A 17531-nucleotide genomic window follows, 5' to 3' on the forward strand; every position below is an offset into this window, starting at 1 on the left:
TTTTAAGCCAATCACCTCGCAGAGGGGCGTGGCCAGCAGATGCTCATTTGCATTTAAAGCTACAGACACAGAATCAGCACTTAAAACAGGGCTGAAACAGAGGGGTTTATGGCATGCTGCAACGCACGATCTGTTGGGTATTTCAAGCCAAACACTTCAGAGACATGTTTTATATATATCTGAGACCTATAATATATTGTTGGGAAAGAGTAGAATAGGGGACCTTTAAGCACAGCTGAAGTCATTTCTTTGGTTATTTGATCATTTTGTTATTTTACTAGCTTCTTTATGGTGCTTTAAAGTTCCACAGTTGTTAAAATGGTCTGCTCTTTCATTTAGTTTGTTAGCAGAGTCATTTATACTACCATTAATTACTTTCAGTTGCAGGCTGTGCATAACAAAATTATACATACACAAGGTTATTGTGTTATCTGCAAAGCAAACAGCACCAAGCGTGAGGCGAATCCACAAACAGTGTGAAACACTACAATAAAACATCTTCATTTCAAAGCGTTAAGTTAATTTAATATGCTTTTATTATTAATCCAGTTACCAGAGGAAAAAGTATGATAAAAACAAGGTACCAGTAACATTGCATTTCCCTTGTAAGCTCTCTGTTCTGCTGACTCCTCCCTGGGTCTACATTATCTTCACATGCTCATGATGGTAACGACCACATCATTACCACCACCATCATCATGATCAGTCCTCCGAACATTCGTATGTAACGGTGAAAACACATGAAGCAGTCCTTTTACAAAAGTACACAACAGACAAGTTGGAAAATAAACAATGACTAAAGAGATATATTTACAAGACTTTTTAGCTCCAAGTTAAAACATGAAGTAAAATCTGTGTCGAGACAACAACAAAAAAATCTTAAAATAATGCCGTGCAAAAAAGTACCCACAGCAGCATCTGGTTTCAGCGATGTCGGGGTAAAATGATACCGTTTGTAAGTCGTGCGCTCTTTATTAACTGTAGTTTAACACCGTCTCTTAAAGCTGGTCGCACGTGGAACATGTTAATAAACCGTAAAATGATGGATCCATGTGCACGACATGTTTCCGGCTGTTTGCAGCTTTACAAGATAAAATCCCTCATTAAGACACATAAAGGCCCCTGCTCTCCAACATGGAGGACTGTGAGATTAAGCATCTGGCTATTGCGACTGAAAGATAAATCAACAGATAATAAGTGTTCAAATACTTGGGATACATTTTAAAAGGAGTGTAGGATTCAGAGGGTTTAGTGGCATCCTGCATTGAGGTTGCAGACTGAAACCAACCGTATAACCGCTTCGAACTTAATGCTTACCCATACAGCTCATACATTTTTCAGGGTCACAGTGACCTGTAATTGGCTGCACAAGCCACGTACGTTTTTTTTGGAAAAATATTCTACTGTTTAAGTGTGAAAGAGGTGAACAGGCAGTTTGCAAAGTTCATGGTCTGGGACTCGTGTATAAGACAATCTTACAGGCACTCAAAACTTCTGTGACTGCTGACCTGACAAATCACATGAACCCCTCGGGGTCAACTTGGTGTAAGAGTCAAAACTGCAAAATCCCTTTCTGTACCATTGCTAAGGAAAACAAAAACCCATGGAAAAGAACATTTAAAAAAAAGAACAATAGATACACACAAATAGACCCAAAAAGTACCACAGAAAACGTGGTCCCAGTTCCCAGTTTCGTGAGACACAGAGTGCTACACCTTCTGTCCGAGTGGCAGCGCTAACCTCCGGCCTGACTTCATGCGGCTACGTGCATACACCCGTAAGAAAAGTGCCAAGAAAACTACGGCGACACCAAATCCACCTACCATGGTGACTGCGTGACCGTAGAGGAAACAGGAGAGGAGAATGGCGATGGCTTGTCGCAGGGTCATGATGATGGTGAAGACCGCGGCACCAAACTGGCTGATGGTGTAGAAGATGAAGAGCTGGCCGCATGCTGAGCACACGGACAGCAAGACTGCGTGAAAGGCGAACTCGGAGTGGCGCGTCATGAAGGCCACCGAGTCAAAGAAGGCCCCCTGCTCCAGCAGCGAGCCGACGGTGAAGAGGCAGGAGAACAGGTTGACCCCGAACATCATCTGCACCGACGACATCTTGTACTTGAACAGGTTGTCCTGCCAGTTGGAGGTAAAGCTGTCGAAGACGATGTAGCCGATGAGGATGACGACCCCGCTGAATGTTGTGACGTTGGACGGGTGCTTGCTAGGCGTGCTCGACAGCAGGAACATGCTGACACCCAGTGAGATCAGCACAGCGGTGAAGTATTCCCAGTACTCGTAGCTCTTGTGGGAGACGATCTTACCCATGAGCATGACAGGAATGACCTTGGAGGCCTTGGCCAGGACTTGAGTGGGGAAGCTGATGTACTTGAGGGCCTCGTACTGGCACCAGCTGCTCATGATGTTAGAGAGCGAGGCGAAGGAGTACTTGTACATGGGCGCTCCGTGGCGAGGTTGCTTGAACATGAGGCACCACAGGCCCGACACGGTCAGAGCCAGGATGCGGTTCATGAAGACCAAGAACTGAGAGTCCGTGAATTTCTCGCCCTCCTCTTCTGGAGTCTTGGCTCCGTACGAGCGCGTCATCACCCTCTCCTGCAGGACTCCCCATGTCAGGTACGATACCTGAGATAAGAAAATGTACTTCATTTATATTATATTTTTTAAGCAATTGCAGTTCTGTTGAAACGTTGAGCACTGAAGGTAGATTTTGAGCAGAGAGTATTTTGTAACATAAAACCTAGATATTTGTACCAGGAGAGATATATAAACCATTCCTCCTCTCTATCTTGCCTGCAATTGGACCCCTTTCTAACAACCTGGTTGTTGCCTGTTTGCATCTTGCATTATTTATTGTTGTGGTGTCAAACCTAAAAGTAATTGCTAGGATATGTCCTTCTGCCAAATGCAATTACACGCTGTCTGAGGAGACACAAGGATGGAGCGTTATAAAAAAAAAAAACAACTTTTGAGGATATCCATTTAATCTAGCTTACTCAAACATCTGAACCTTAGACCTTTAACAACTCAAATGAAGCGTGTATATACAGGTTTTTTTTGATGATTGTGGAACAGTGAACAAACGTAAAAAGGTGGTTTTGAGCTGTAGTTTGTTTCTATTGAGTTGGAATGAAGTATGTTTTACAGCAAGATAAAATGAATGCAGTTTGACTAAAGGCTGGTGGGTTTGAGAGGAGCATAATAAAGAGGTTTTGTACGTCAATAAATTATAATGTTTTTTGAAATCCCTGTTGTAAATATTTATAATTAATAAACTTCATCCCAGGTCAAACCATGGGGCCAAAACAGTGTAATGTTCCCATCCCTGCATGGCTTGGAGTTGATGAATTATCATTTGTCCCTAATTACGCATAAAACAGGCATGGACCAACATAAGCATTCATTTGTCGTCGTATGTCTTGCCACCTAAAGCTCTGATTTGGTCTCCATAACCTCCTCTCCAGCTACTTAAATGCTAAATGCTATTTTGAGGATTACCACTTGACTCTGTGTAAGTATAGTCTCAGTAGAGCTGACGGTGTGCAAGGTTGGATGATAATGTCTTGTCAATAGGAGCGAACCGTCAACATTATATGTATTCATCAAGTATAAAATATTGATTATAATGCTGCCTAAAGATGGATCAGTTTGATGAAGAGTGCGAATTTGAGTACTGGCCTTCAGAGTCTCTTAACCGGCAACTCCCTTTAACTAAACTCAACTTGAGCATCCTTTAAAATTGCAAGTGGCCAACAGCAGATACAGCAAACACAAAACATCCTTATCTACGGCTGCGCAAACAGAAAAAGCATTATATTGTATTACAGGGATTAGACCACATGTAATTATACGTATTCAATGAGTGTATTACTAAGGAGGATCCCTACCTGAAGCCCAGCCGCACAGAAGATTAATTTGACGACCTGTTTCACCGATGATCCTGAATCACCCTCGTTCCTGGGTGCCACCGACACGTCATCCAACAGACCTGTTTTAGCCTCGCTGCCAAACACGCAAGTCTTTATGAGAGGGAAGCAAATCCCGCTACCTGAGAGAAAAGAAAACAAAGATGCAAATTAAAGAATAAACATGATAATAAGGTTGAGCAGGAAGGAACCACAACAAGCAGATTTTGTTCTTTAATTGGCATGCATCGCCATGTTAGAATCTCACAAGCACAAACCTGTTTCTAAATAATTGGTGCGCTTGAAGTAGCTAATGAGAAAGTAGCCAGGGATGATGATGGTTGAGTATCCTAGTACGTTGATGAGGAAGCGGAAGAGCCACACATCATGCCAGCCTTCCAGTAGTGACGACTCCTCGGCAGCCACAGCAGAAGGGAGAAGAAGCAACACAAGTGCAGGCCAAACCCTACAGAGGTAACACAATAATGTTTATCAGACAACATTGTGAAGTAGGCCTACAGACAGAATAAACAAGGCTGTTTTTGTGAAATAGAAAATGTATTTCACAATCAATAACTGAAACAAAAATATATTTATATTAAAAAAGGCAATATGACAGTTGAAAACCGAGTTCAGCAATCTACAGCCTCAGCTAACAGGTCCAGGCCGGACTTACAGCTTAGTATGAAGAGATACAAAACACAAGAGCATGACGTCAATAGCTTACATATAGCGCAAAGTAATATTTTTTCCTTTCAATTGATATGACAACATAGATTTTTAGTCATACATTTCAATAAACTAGTTTTTCCTCCATTAAATTATTATGGAATCCATAGAGTTAGGTGTACTTTCAGGAGCAAGTTTTAAATAAGAAAGTGTAGCAAAGGACAAGATTATCAATGCAGCAAAGCATCAAAAACTCCAGATCCTACACTTCCCATAATGCAACTTAATTGATGAAATCTTTCCTGAAACCTTTCTGTATAAGAAATGTATTTCTCACTTTGCACAGCTTGTAGGCTTGCTAATAAAAAACCTCTAAGTCTACAAGATGCAACCGTCTAGCAGACAATGGATGCATTCAATATCACACTCAAAGGTGTCGCCTCATTGAGTTCTACAGAAGTTCATCACTGGATGCAAAATATATTCAAACATACCATCTGAAAACAGTCCTTTCTGCCATTTTTGCACAAAAAGAGCACCCACTCTCACAAGCATATTAAGTAACATTGATAATTCAACCAAGGACACTTGTAATGAAACCCTGTCTTCTTTTCAAAAAGGTGTGCTACTTGCTGTCGTGGCACTGAGTGCGTATCCCATTCAAAGTGAGGCCGAGCCTCCTCCCAGGGGGGCTGTGAGCCTGACTCACACAGAGTGTCTTTGTGTGGGACTCTGCTGTGGCCAGTAGTTGACTGCAGAGAGACCTGGGCTGTGAACAAGCAACTTATTACATGAAGGAATGCAGTGCACTGGCTGGGCGGCAAACCCACAGGCTGCTAAACCCCAGGATTCCTGAGAGCTGCCAAAAACATACCTGTGGAGAGAATGAGTGTGTTGTACGACATATACATGACAGCAGATAATATGGAGTGTATCCATCTTAACAACTATGTCATTATTACTACATGGCTGCTGAACGGTGTGGTATGGACATTTATTCCTGGTAAACAAACACATCAGTGCAGAGGGAAAAACCCAGAGAGCTGTTGCAACAAATTACGTGACTTAATCATACAGTATCAAAACCCCTTTAATGGGTGTTAACAAATATGTATAGTCATGTTGTTAACTTAACTCGGACACCAATTAAGTTAACCACTATCAAAACAAAGTAGTTACTTTACACCACTGGCTTATTAATGAAGTAGATTTACTCAAGTAAAATGTTGAAGTATTTACATGAGTTTGTACTTCTACATTTCAGAGATTCTCAGATTTCAATTAATGATGTGAAACATAAATCAACACGTACATCAGACTTTAGTTGCACCTGGAGTAAAATTCACAAGCTACCCTGCAGCATAACAATTCATTAAAACTAGCTGCACCTTTGACAACACTCTAATGCACCAATAATCATTATAGCATGTAATATATTACTCTACTTCTGCGTTAACTTAAGATCTGAATACTTCCCCCTCCTGGGTTAATAACGTGTAACAAAACATGTGCACTGGAAATATAACATTAACCAGTTTTTATATGCAACCCGTTTCTCCATCCAGCAGGTTGTTCTCAGACTTTAATAAGACACATTGACAGTTAATGGGAATAACGGAAAATCACGGTTAACCGACTTCACTGCCAGCCTGACAACAAGTAAACAAATAAACAGTCGAGCTTGTCCATATCAATAACTCATCTTTAACACGCCTTTTTCTCCAGTTAGCTAAGGTTTCACTCTTGGATGCTACTGTTACCTCCACGAAAAAGATGGCATTTTCTCCACTCTGTGGCCCGACACCTGGCGCAGGACACCCGCCGACTGACTCAAGCGTCCCCGCTGCAACAGAGCATGAAGGTCCGGCGAGTACCGATATATTACTTATTATTATTAAGGGATTGTCTTGTTCCGGACTAGCCGTCTTTTTGCTCTGATGTCTTCAACTTATCCTCAATGGCCGAGGTGTTCACTTTGAGCAGGAAAAGCCTCCTCTTCTTTGCTCAACACCAGTGGAGGATGCCGGAGATGGAGCACAGCACCCATCCGGCGGCACTGCACCCTGTCGGTGTGGAGGAGGAACTGCAGGGGGAAAAAGCAGGTTTATTTGAAGAGCACATTTCAGGATACATTCAAGTCAACATTCAAAAGCTTTATTGTCATATGCACAGCAGCTACAGTGTAGTTATGGAAATTCAAATCTGAATATCCAAGTTACATCCAACAATGCAATATAAATAAATACAAGACTTAATACGATTTTATTTTAAAAGATAAAAATAGTGCAAGAAGAAACTGAGTAGAAACAAAATAGTGCACGATTATGTTGCAAGACCAATGTGCAAGTAAATGCAGGAGTCTATATACATGTAAAATTAAATAAAAAGTGCTGCACATGATGCATTATATCATAAAAGGAAATTTTGTGTGTCCTCTTACCACTTTGTTGCATACAAATGAGTGTCAGTGCCATTTTGTAGGAAGACATATTATGTTATAGTGTCCCTGCTCATCCATTATGAAACTTACCATGGTACAGAGGTGGATGATTATAGTAACTGGTGCAACTGGTTCCTTTTTTGACATACATTTGTCTAAAATAAAGTAAATGATACCTTACTTTGGGAAAATGATACTTCCCGCTATTATTTATTTTATGGTCAAATATCTTGGGAGAATTACTGATAAGTTGACACTTGAAATTAGATGCTGTTGGCATTTTCAATCTCTTCTATATTCCTCTCCTTATTGTTATTTTAATTTATACTCGTGCTTTTTAAAATCTTATTATCCTTGTGTGAACTCTTACCTGTCCTTTTCTTGGTGTGGTGATTGAATCACTGTTTACTGAGCAACAAATTGCCCCTCTGGGATAAAAAAAAAGGATCCTCATAAAAGAGTAGATAGTTAGATACAAGGTTTATAATGATGTGCTCTAGGTTCAGTCTAAGGTAGAGTTTTTAACCCGGCGCTGCTGCTGCCTCCCCTTTGTCCTCAAAAGGTGAAAGTCCCAAACCTTAGGCGTGATAGACAAGGAAATAGAGTGAGAAGAAGCAGTTACATAAAGGTCCAAACTCCAGGAGCATTTGTGGTATGAAGAGTAACTTCATATGATAACAAGGGATTTAGTATTTTTTGACCTGAAGTACTTTCCATGCATCTTCAAACTATTTGAGGTTGTGCCAGATATCACCCAACAACACATGAAGTACTTAAAGAGTTCAACCTCAAACAGCTACAACTTTAAAATGCACACATAGTGGCAAACAGGACTGACTTAATACACACTTTTGACACTTTGCTGACATGTGGAGCTCAAACTGATGACAGCCCTGTAGCCAGGGAGTGAGCATAAAAACAAAAAAAATCTGTTCATTTTTCTTCTATGACGAGTCAAAAAGTGTGCAGGAGCTGTACTTGTAGTGGAAATGTACATCGTACGTGTTTTTCGTGCTGTTTCCTCTTCTGGTCAAACTTACGTAACAAACCTGTTGGAAGGGATATAAACAGGAATGTAGATTGTGTGTATTATTATGTATTATGAGAGATTAAGATCCAAGATTTTATTATCAACCACTGCTTCATTGTTGTTGTTAAGCTTATGACAATAAAGAGCTCGATCTTCACAATTTAGCCTAATTATTTGATTTCCAACATGATGAAAAGCAGCAATTACCTGCATACACGTCTTCTGAAGTGAGACAATTATTAAATGTTTGGAGGATTTCTATTTTCAAAAAACCCCCACAACTAATGCCACCAGTTTTTGACACAAATTAAGGATCAGAGATTGCAGTAACACTGATGCATTAATCAAACAGCCCATCTAGAATAGGAACATATGGTAAAGAGTATATCATGAGACAAGGGAAAAAGATTATCTCCATTTTTCACAACACCTTTTTGTTTTTAACATAGCCCCTAGCAACACTAGGATGACCCACTGTACACTGTGAATACAACATAAATAGCTTCAGGCCATAGGCTCAATAGGGAAGTAGGTATAGTTTCATAACCTTTTGTTCTAGCTGTTTACCACAGAGGTTTGTCTGCTTGGAAGCAGTCACTAGAATTTGTTAATCAGTCACTTTCTAACCCTCAGAGCACCATTCACCTGACCGGAAGAAATATTGATCATCGCCACAGATCAAGTGTAATTATCATCCTGTGAATGACATTGTGCTGGCTAATTATCCAGCATGCTTTGTTGTTGGTATGTGGTTATAAAATAGGGTACAGCTGAGTGGAATTTCCAGACTTTCCACAGCCATTGTATTATTGGAGCCATGAGGAAGAAGAGGCCGCTCACAGGCAAACAAAAATGCTACACCTGGTAAAAGCAGCTTACGGGAAACAAAACGCAGAACTGTTTTCATAAAAGACTCTCATTACTGATTGTATCAATGTATCAGGAGATTTTCTTGCTGCACACAAATCACAGTGCTGCTTCACAGTATAGGTAGAAAAGGTTCCCAGGCCACGTCACGTATCCTTTTCTTTCACTAACAACACACATAAAATTCGTATTGCTTCTTCTGTCTTGTGTTTGCACGTCTGAAATCTCTCTGATTACTCTCATTTGAGTGCGTACAGACATTACAAATCTTACTGTTGCTGTTAGACTCATTTTAAAATGTACCCAAGATTCCAGTTACCAAGAAAAAGCATACAAATGTGCATGAGTTTTTTTTCCATTTTATTACAAAATGAACAAACGGCTTATATTAACTAGACAGGGCAGTGTAATTATACACCAAAGTACAGGAACAGTTTACTGCAGATTAAGGATAGGATGAGATAAATAGAGAAAACCGCTTGACTACATGAAGTAGCAAAGCTGAAAAATCACAAAGGAGGAAGCCGCATTTTGTGTTATATATTATATTTTTATACGGTTTATCGGTTTCCTAAGAACAAGCAGTGATTAGTTTGTCTTCATCGTCTTGCAGGTCTCTTTGGGACACAGTTAGTTTGACATTTTATCTCTGATTACATTCCTCAAAATATCGTTCTGTGATTGTCCGTAAGTTATTGGTGTTGCAAAAAGAAATGTTAGAAAAAGTATTTGTGTGGCTACAATGATGGCTATGAACACAATGCAGTCAAAGCACTACTACAGTTTTAGAAACTGTGAAAAAAAGCAATTTAAATGTCCAATATTAAAATGTAAAATATGTTAATGTGATTAAGAGGTAGTCTTTTATGTTCATTTAAAAGGAGGTGGCTTTTGCAGCAACACCTCCAGAGGCAAATAACTGAACCAATGACCCTCTCTCAGTGTGCCATAAATCAGAATCACTCTCTTTGTCAGGGGGAAGTAATCTTATGTTTTGCACTTGTTTGTCTAGTTAATGGATAAATACACATCAAATCAGGATGTTCTACAAATAGAGGCGCTATTGAATAAAAAAAACGTTAGCTAAAATTCAGCTTTTTTTTCTTTTCTTTTGTTTTTAAATCAAATATTTCCACTAGCATGAAGCTCCAGGCAATTTAATAAATGTTGTTAAGCCTAAGATTCAGCTCAAAACTTCACACTGACCACCGACCGCCCGGAGATCTGGATGTCATCAAAAGGAAAAAGAGCAAGAATCTGAAAGACAAGGACACAAAAGATTCACATTAAAATATGAGTTGTGTTCCATCCCGGTAGTCTCCCGTAACTTTCAATACCAGTAACTCACATCGTCGTTGCCGTCAGCCAAATCCAGCGCTGTTTCGTCCTCCATATTTCGGAGCATTGTGTCGGCGCCAGACTGGCAGAGGAGGTGTGCGATGGTGGCGTCCTGTCTCCCCACGGCGAGATGCAGCGACGTGCAGCCGTTAAACATGGCGGCATCCACGTTGGCTCCCCAGCTGAGCAGCAGCTTCACTGATGTGATGTCGTGCAGCTCGGTGGCGAGATGAAGAGCAGTTTTTCCACTGGTTCCTTCCTGTCAGCAGCGTGGATGGAAAATAGGAATGAGAAATTCCATAGCTACACAAATGGCACACTACCATAAAGTCAGTCAATTGAATTTGTATAATTGGTTTGTCTTTCTGTTTGCATATGTGTATTTTTATTTTTGCATTTATGAAGCTGCAAAGAAAAAGGCCATAGTAAATCACATTGTAATAGCAATAATCATTTAGCGGATGTAAGAACTGTGATAGGTTTGGCTGCTGATTTAAACTGAGAGGAATGTCTGGGGTAGTTTTGGGACTGACTGCCATGTTGAGTGGCCGGCCAGCCCAGCCTAATCATATCTCGGGTCTAATTATGTCCTATGAATCCTGCAGGAAGCCCTGAGCTCAGCTCATATCACTTTGCACAGGTGCAGCAAATTTATAGTCAAGATGACAACATAAGGCCAGACCCAGTAAACAGTGTGAAAGGGACAAGTGTGATTATAAATACTGGCACATTGGTGGCTCATATGAGGGATCCTACAGGGAAACCCAAGCCCAGAGACTCATTAAGACAACTTTAATGACTTTTAATCTCAACTTTAATAACTTTAATCTCAAACTGAGGGCTGCAGGTACAAGTTTACCTTTAGGATTTAAAAGGTTATTTAAACTGAATTACAACTTCTGCTTTTAATAATAAGTAGAAGATTTAATTAAGTAGAACCCTCATGATGCAACCAACCTGGATGTTCAGGTCTGCTCCTTTTTTCACCAGGAGCTTCATTATCTGATGTTGTCTGTTCAGTGCAGCCAAGTGAAGGCAAGTGAGACCTGCAAGAACAAACCTTAATGAAATGTGGGACATGGGGCTCTCTTTAAAGGGCAAAACCGTTTTACAAATAAAATACAAATTGATTGTAAACAACTGATTTCGTTCTGACATACAAATATATATATATGCCAGAAAACACGAATGAACATGGGTGTACAAATGATCCTAAACTGTTGAAGTTGGACAGTTTACAAAACCAAATTTAGTAGATACGTTTCAAATGTGATGGTTCCTTTCAATCTATATTGGTTGAGCAATAGCAACCAAGTTCATTATTTTCTGAAGGGCTGACCACAATAGCCTTGCCTTGAAAGCACCAGCACGCTATGTGACATTTGGACACACTTAACAATCCGAGTTGCACAATCTGGGAAGTTCAAATTCAGCTACTCAGCAATGATTGCAGCAGTCATTCCTTTACCCACCTCTCCAATTCTGGGTCTCAAGGACCGGAGCCATCTTGCTGGGGGAAACGTCTCGGGTAATCTCTGTGGCGCACTCCGTCTGCCCGTGCTGGCAGGCCATGTGCAGCGCTGTGTTCCCCTCCTGGTCCTGCAGCTCCAGACCGGCCCCCTTCTCCACCAGCTGCTTCACCACATCTGTCAGGTTCAGGTAGGTGGCCAGGTGCAGAGGGGTCTGAGGAACACCAATGATAAGGATTACTTCTTATTTATAACAGTGCACATGTAATATCTTTTGATTTTGGATAACAATTTCCCCCCATTTTATTCAGAAGAAAAAAACTAAAAAGAAAATGATTTGTTCTATACTGAAAATGACAGATTCATTCCTGATTCAAGTAATAACCTTGAAGATGTTCATTTAAATAAATGTCTATTAGTTCACTATTGCTGAATAAGGTACTGCAATTGTAACTGAGCCTTTGAGCTATTGAAGAATCTATTGCAATGTTTATATAGCTGCAGTGTAACAAACATGGAGTCTGTGACTGGAACATTTGTAAGCTGTTTGATGCCACTTGATAATTTTCAGAGCGAAACAAACTCAATTACTTTTACTTTTGCAGACTCATTCTGTGTGCAGCAATGAATCAGACCCTGGTTTCACGAGACCTTAACTAAACGGCATTGCTGTTACCACCGGTAAGAACGTTTTTGCAGTCGTTGTCTTTCAACACTACCACTTCTACTTATGTCATAGCATTTCCCAGAATGCCTTTGAACAACAACCAGAGAACAGGTCTGTACCTGCTGCATTCAGCTCTATTACATATGAATGAAGAGTCCAACAGATAAATACTCCAGGTGAGAAAGTTGCACCTCCTGTCCAAAACAAAGAGGTGGTTAGGGCTGCAGTCTGATCTACTGAGGCTGCTGTGGGTGTAGAACCTGAGATCTACTATGGCTTAACTTTTGGATCTTTTATCATTAGTAGGGCTGAATTGCATATGTGCAACACACAATTAAACAGCCAAAACGACGCAATATTGCATCACTTTTGCTTTTCATTTAAATGTCTCAAGGGAATTTCTGTTGAAAAACCTGAAGGGGTTAAATTTCTTTCAACTGTGAGCTCCTAGAATGACTATCGAGAGGAAATTAGGCAACATGTCTTCGACTACCTGAGTCACAGCATCAAGTGCTGAGTCTTGAGTACAGATGTTTCCTTCTGACATTTCTTTTAGTTTGTTCTGCCTTCACTTTGCTTTTTATACTAGCGAGACTCTGGTCTGACATCTTGAAGTAACAATTCCTCCACCCACATCCACACAAGGGTCCTCTCCACAGCTCCCTGTTGTACCATTTCTAGAGGAGGTAGAGGAGGGGAGTTTCCATTTAAAATCCCTTATGAGCTCACACAGGAACCACCCACAGTGACGTCCCTGAGTGAGGACAGACTGCGCATAAAGAGGAACAACAGCTCTCTGGAAGTACGGCGATATAAATAATCCTGTCCACCATCACCATACTATGTGGAAGTCACATTGGATGCAAAATTCCAGCTTTTGTTTTCGAAAGATTTATGTTTCACTTACCTGGTATAAATTATTTTGGATGTCCAGGACTTCTTTTGGGAATATCTGTATCAACTGTTTGGAGATGAATTCCTCTTCATGGATGATCGCTAAGTGCAGGATTCTGCAGAAGTGACAAAAAAAAATGAATCCTTTATTCATCATACTTTCACAAACCTGCACGTGTAGTTTGTTTGACATTGAGCAATCTTCACCCACAAAAGCAGTAGTTGCTTCACACTTTTCCTCAGAATTCATCTCAAAAGACTACCGTGACATTTTAAACCTAGTGGGCTGAATGGCAAGAGTTAGTATTTGGGGTATGGAGCAATAACATTTATAGAATAAATAGCATAGTGTGCTTTTAAAGTCATCTATAAGTAGTTGACAAAAAAAATACCCTAACCTCAAAACTGTTGTGGAAAGTTATACCAAACAAATGTGTGCATAAAGCAGGAAATGGCACCAGAGCATCAGTGCTTAACTTAAACTAAAGTAGAACAACACAAATGGACACATCTGTAAAGTGAATTTATTTGCAAGGTTTAAATTGCTCATATTTCAGGCTCCATACCGAAAGCAATACAACACAGGATGAGGATGTTATTGTAGTGAAGCATTTATAGTGTACAACAAAACGGCATCTCACTGCAGCCCTGTACGCTCCTTAAGCTCAGCGATGACTTTAAATGTCAAGTCGAGAGACAGACAGTGTGGGATCAAACGATGCCACAGATATCATGTCATTCAGTTAAATATTACACACATTGGTTTTTACTTGAGTGCACCATTAATATGCTGTTATTTTCTGTTAGCTTTTAAGGGAAACGTATGTCATTCACCTATTTATCAACAAAACCAATGAATAAAAAGTGAATGAATAAAAGGACATAGTATGTGATTGATTTAACACACACCTGTCTGCAGTTACAGCGCATTGGATGATATATTATGTGCCTTTTGACTGGTTGTTATTATGCATCAGATTTTGTCTGCTATTCCCAAAGCCAGAAGCAACATGCATGGGGTTTAGGACAAAACAGGACATTTAAAGAAGGCACCTTGGACTTTGAGAAACTGGGATGCATTTTTAAACTAGATTTTATATATCATCCACTAATTGATTCATCGAGAAAACTTTTGAAACAGCCCTAGTACTTTATCCAGGTTAATGTCACTACTGGCTGTTTTAAATGTCTGTCAGCTAGAGAATGTGCCCCTCTTGAGAGTAAACCCCTTGAGCAAACCTTTTTACTTTGAAAGGGACTTCCTGGTTTGACTAAGACTTGAATGAATAAGAACTCAAAAATCCCATGGGGGGTAACAGTAATGTTTGCATGATTCTTCACCGGCTCAGTCAGTGTGCCGTGTTTCAGGTGTTTATTCCCCGTCCCAAGCATCTATAGTTAGGGTGTGAGAATGAAACCATGTGTGGCTCCAAAAACCAGAAAGCGGAAATGAAAAGAAGTCAAAGACACAACAACAGTTCTACTACGCTGGGACGACATCCATCACTGGATTACACTACAGGTTGCAGCAGTCATTAGCAGGTCTGCTTCACGTCAAAACAGACTGATGACTTAGCGAAAAAAAGACGAGTGGGTCACACAAGAAAAAACTGATAACGCTGTGTGGAGGAGGTTGAGGTATTTGTGTGCAAAAAAAGCAGCAGTTTCATTGACTCAAACCGAAAGAATAAACAGCGACCAACAGCCATTGTGACGCCAAGTAACTAACTGACATTTACAGAAGTCTGCTGTGTTAGAAAAAGAAAGAAAGGAGTTGGTGAACTGATGGATCCACTAAAGAAAACATGCACATTGTCCAATCCTGATCAACAAGTTTTCTGGATCAAATCCGTCCTCAGTGGTGCCTCAAAGCATGTGCTTTGTCTGTGCGGCATGGGGAAGTCCAGCCTATCTGTTTCACTTCTGTTTTTCTCACCGAGCGACGCCTCACAGCAGTTCATCCACATTCATGACACGGCCAAAGTGCATTTAAAACAGTCTACAGTATCACACCGTATGAAATCCCCTGTTAAACCAGTATCACATGAAGAGCTGTGGCTGAACTTCTATGTGATTTACAGATTCCACTAACTTGGTGTTTTAACCATCTCATCAACGTTAGTGAGAAATATATTAGTTGCTTGCACTACCAGAGCTGTAACAACAGAAAAAGAAACTACTTTTATATTGAAGTTGTCAAGCAAAAAGGTCCAATCTTCTCTAGTTTCAGCTTCTCAAATTTGATCTGCTGCTTTTTCTCAGTTTTATGTGTTTGCAATATTTTAGGCTGCACTCCTGAACTTTGGGAACTTGTTATGGACATATTTAACTGTTTCTTACATTTTGAGAAAAATTAAACAGATCATGGTGGGCTATATTAGATGTGGGTTGCAGCCCTAATAACCAGAGCTACTGATGTTAAAAGAGAACAATGCACTGTGCTAATTAAATACAACTTTGCTATGCTCAGAGAAAAAGGGGAGGACATTTTCAAGTTGATGTCAAACATTCTGGGGTTAATTTAAAAAAAATCCACAATTTTTCTGTATGAGATATTGCAGACTACTCCATAATAGACTTAGAAAATATGTTTATAAAAAGTTGAAATAATATAAAAGAGAAATGCAAGGTATTCAGTGTGCATCATTGGGCCCAGGGAAGTTCAGAAAAGATTTGCTTTTACATAAATAACAGAAAATAAACATACGTGTCTCCATCTTCAGTGATAGTTGTGAGCAAGTTCTCCTCCTGTTCAGAGAGTTCAGAGCTCGGTGCTTGCTCCTCCTTGGCGCTGGAATGCGTTTGAACCCCCACTATCTCCGTCAGACTCTCCACCGTGATGGACGAAGAGTCATAAGCTGAGTCGAAGTGCTCCTCCACGGTGGAAAACTTGTCCCTGGGCCCGCTGAAGTCGACGCTCGGCTCCCGGGGCTCCTCAGACTTCAGAATGGAGCGGTACGAGTCGATGCCCGAGTCTGTGCGGTTATCCTCCAGCGACTCATCTTTCCTGCAGTCGTCGCTCGCCATGGTGGTGGTGTTTCTCTGGGTTTCCCCCTCCCTCCTTCCCCGAGGATTTAGAGGCTACTTGCGGGCGTTCGGTGCTCTGTGACCGGACTCCGAGAAAACCACGGCTCCTTTGTGAAACCAGAGGAAGGAGCCACGAACCGATAATACATTACCCCCCAGCGACAGACCCCCTCACCTTTGATCAATTTTAGACTATTTAAAAGTTTAGTACGGTCATGTCAGATTTTCGTGGGTTAAAAACAAGCCAGAAGAGGCGAAACAACCACCCGTCGTCTAGATATCCGGTAACAGCATGAGCTCCAGGCGCAGAGCATATGAGCAATGAAAGGCGATAAGCTGACATGTGAAAGGCGAAGCTGTTTTTGTCACGCGGGGGAATCCCCAGTGCGCGCGAACGTAAACACACACACTCGCAAATAAACGCGCGCGCACACTTCATTGGAACAGCGTCAAAATTGAACAGGGTAAAAACGGAAGTCGTTCGAATTTCAAAAAATAAAACGGGTTTAAATTGTTCATTTATTTTTACATTTGGGTTTTAAAGAACCATACACGCTTAAAAAAAGTAATACTTTTAATCACAACATACCCGTGTGCAATACATATTTGGCAGCAATTGATTTCCATTAATTTCTGTAAAAAATGATATTTGATAGACTTTATTTATACTGCTTCCTTTGAAAAATGTTGGTAGGCCTATTGTCTTTTAGGGATTCTCAAAAAACATTTGACTTGAATGAATAAAATGACCTCCCAAATCCAATTTAAATATTCACAAACTTAACCTGAATAGGAAAAATCTAACAACAAACAAAGATTAAAGAACATGTAGGTACACTAAAGTTGTACACCTTAAGTTATTGAATAAAATATGAGAAATAAAATATATATAAATAAAAAGATTGAGATGTAGACTTGTGTCCTCTGTATTATTAAAATCCTGGCTCTGGCCCTGCTCAAATTGTTTAAGGACAAACCGCAATGTCAATTTGACATTTCAGAACTTTTCAAAGAATTCAATAATGTTTTGCATACAGGAGATACGGTTTATTCAATTTAATAAATTCATACAATAACCAGGATGATACCCTTATGGGATATCTTTGGCAGAGGTAAGCACATGTAAGCAGAGTTAAAATGTGCAGTTTTTGACCTCCAAAAGGTTCAGGAATAACAGCTGTCATTTCTTGTTTCCTCTTCTGTCATGA

General features: G+C 40.3%; 2 protein-coding genes across 2 annotated transcripts; both read right to left on the minus strand.

The window, feature by feature from the left end:
• Window positions 1-518: 518 nt before the first annotated feature.
• slc35b2 (solute carrier family 35 member B2) lies at window positions 519-6641 on the minus strand. Its single transcript, XM_063901703.1, has 4 exons — window positions 6352-6641; window positions 4201-4388; window positions 3905-4065; window positions 519-2642 (listed from the first exon to the last, which is right to left on the minus strand). Exons 1-4 carry the CDS (start codon window positions 6369-6371, stop codon window positions 1710-1712), a joined length of 1302 nt encoding a protein of 433 aa, XP_063757773.1. The 5' UTR covers window positions 6372-6641; the 3' UTR covers window positions 519-1709.
• Window positions 6642-9271: 2630 nt separating this feature from the next.
• nfkbie (nuclear factor of kappa light polypeptide gene enhancer in B-cells inhibitor, epsilon) lies at window positions 9272-16665 on the minus strand. The gene is made up of 6 exons (XM_063901704.1): window positions 16004-16665; window positions 13310-13412; window positions 11739-11949; window positions 11224-11312; window positions 10277-10525; window positions 9272-10185 (listed from the first exon to the last, which is right to left on the minus strand). Exons 1-6 carry the CDS (start codon window positions 16321-16323, stop codon window positions 10117-10119), a joined length of 1041 nt encoding a protein of 346 aa, XP_063757774.1. The 5' UTR covers window positions 16324-16665; the 3' UTR covers window positions 9272-10116.
• Window positions 16666-17531: the final 866 nt, after the last annotated feature.

The sequence above is a fragment of the Eleginops maclovinus genome, chromosome 15 (assembly GCF_036324505.1).
Source record: "Eleginops maclovinus isolate JMC-PN-2008 ecotype Puerto Natales chromosome 15, JC_Emac_rtc_rv5, whole genome shotgun sequence".
NCBI classification, from domain to species: Eukaryota; Metazoa; Chordata; class Actinopteri; order Perciformes; family Eleginopidae; genus Eleginops; species Eleginops maclovinus.

What these genes read in the sequence shown, in the direction of transcription:
- slc35b2 (XM_063901703.1), bottom strand. Translation starts at nt 6,371, where the DNA reads ATGCCATCTTTTTCGTGGAG. An exon ending in ATGCCATCTTTTTCGTGGAG is followed by an intron (nt 4,389 to 6,351) that starts GTAACAGTAGCA and finishes TTACCTCTGTAG; the next exon opens with GGTTTGGCCTGCACTTGTGT. An exon ending in TCTGTGCGGCTGGGCTTCAG is followed by an intron (nt 2,643 to 3,904) that starts GTAGGGATCCTC and finishes TTCTTATCTCAG; the next exon opens with GTATCGTACCTGACATGGGG.
- nfkbie (XM_063901704.1), bottom strand. Translation starts at nt 16,323, where the DNA reads ATGGCGAGCGACGACTGCAGGAAAGATGAGTCGCTGGAGGATAACCGC. An exon ending in ATCACTGAAGATGGAGACAC is followed by an intron (nt 13,413 to 16,003) that starts GTATGTTTATTT and finishes TCACTTCTGCAG; the next exon opens with AATCCTGCACTTAGCGATCA. An exon ending in TCCAAAATAATTTATACCAG is followed by an intron (nt 11,950 to 13,309) that starts GTAAGTGAAACA and finishes GGTGTTCCTCAG; the next exon opens with ACCCCTCTGCACCTGGCCAC.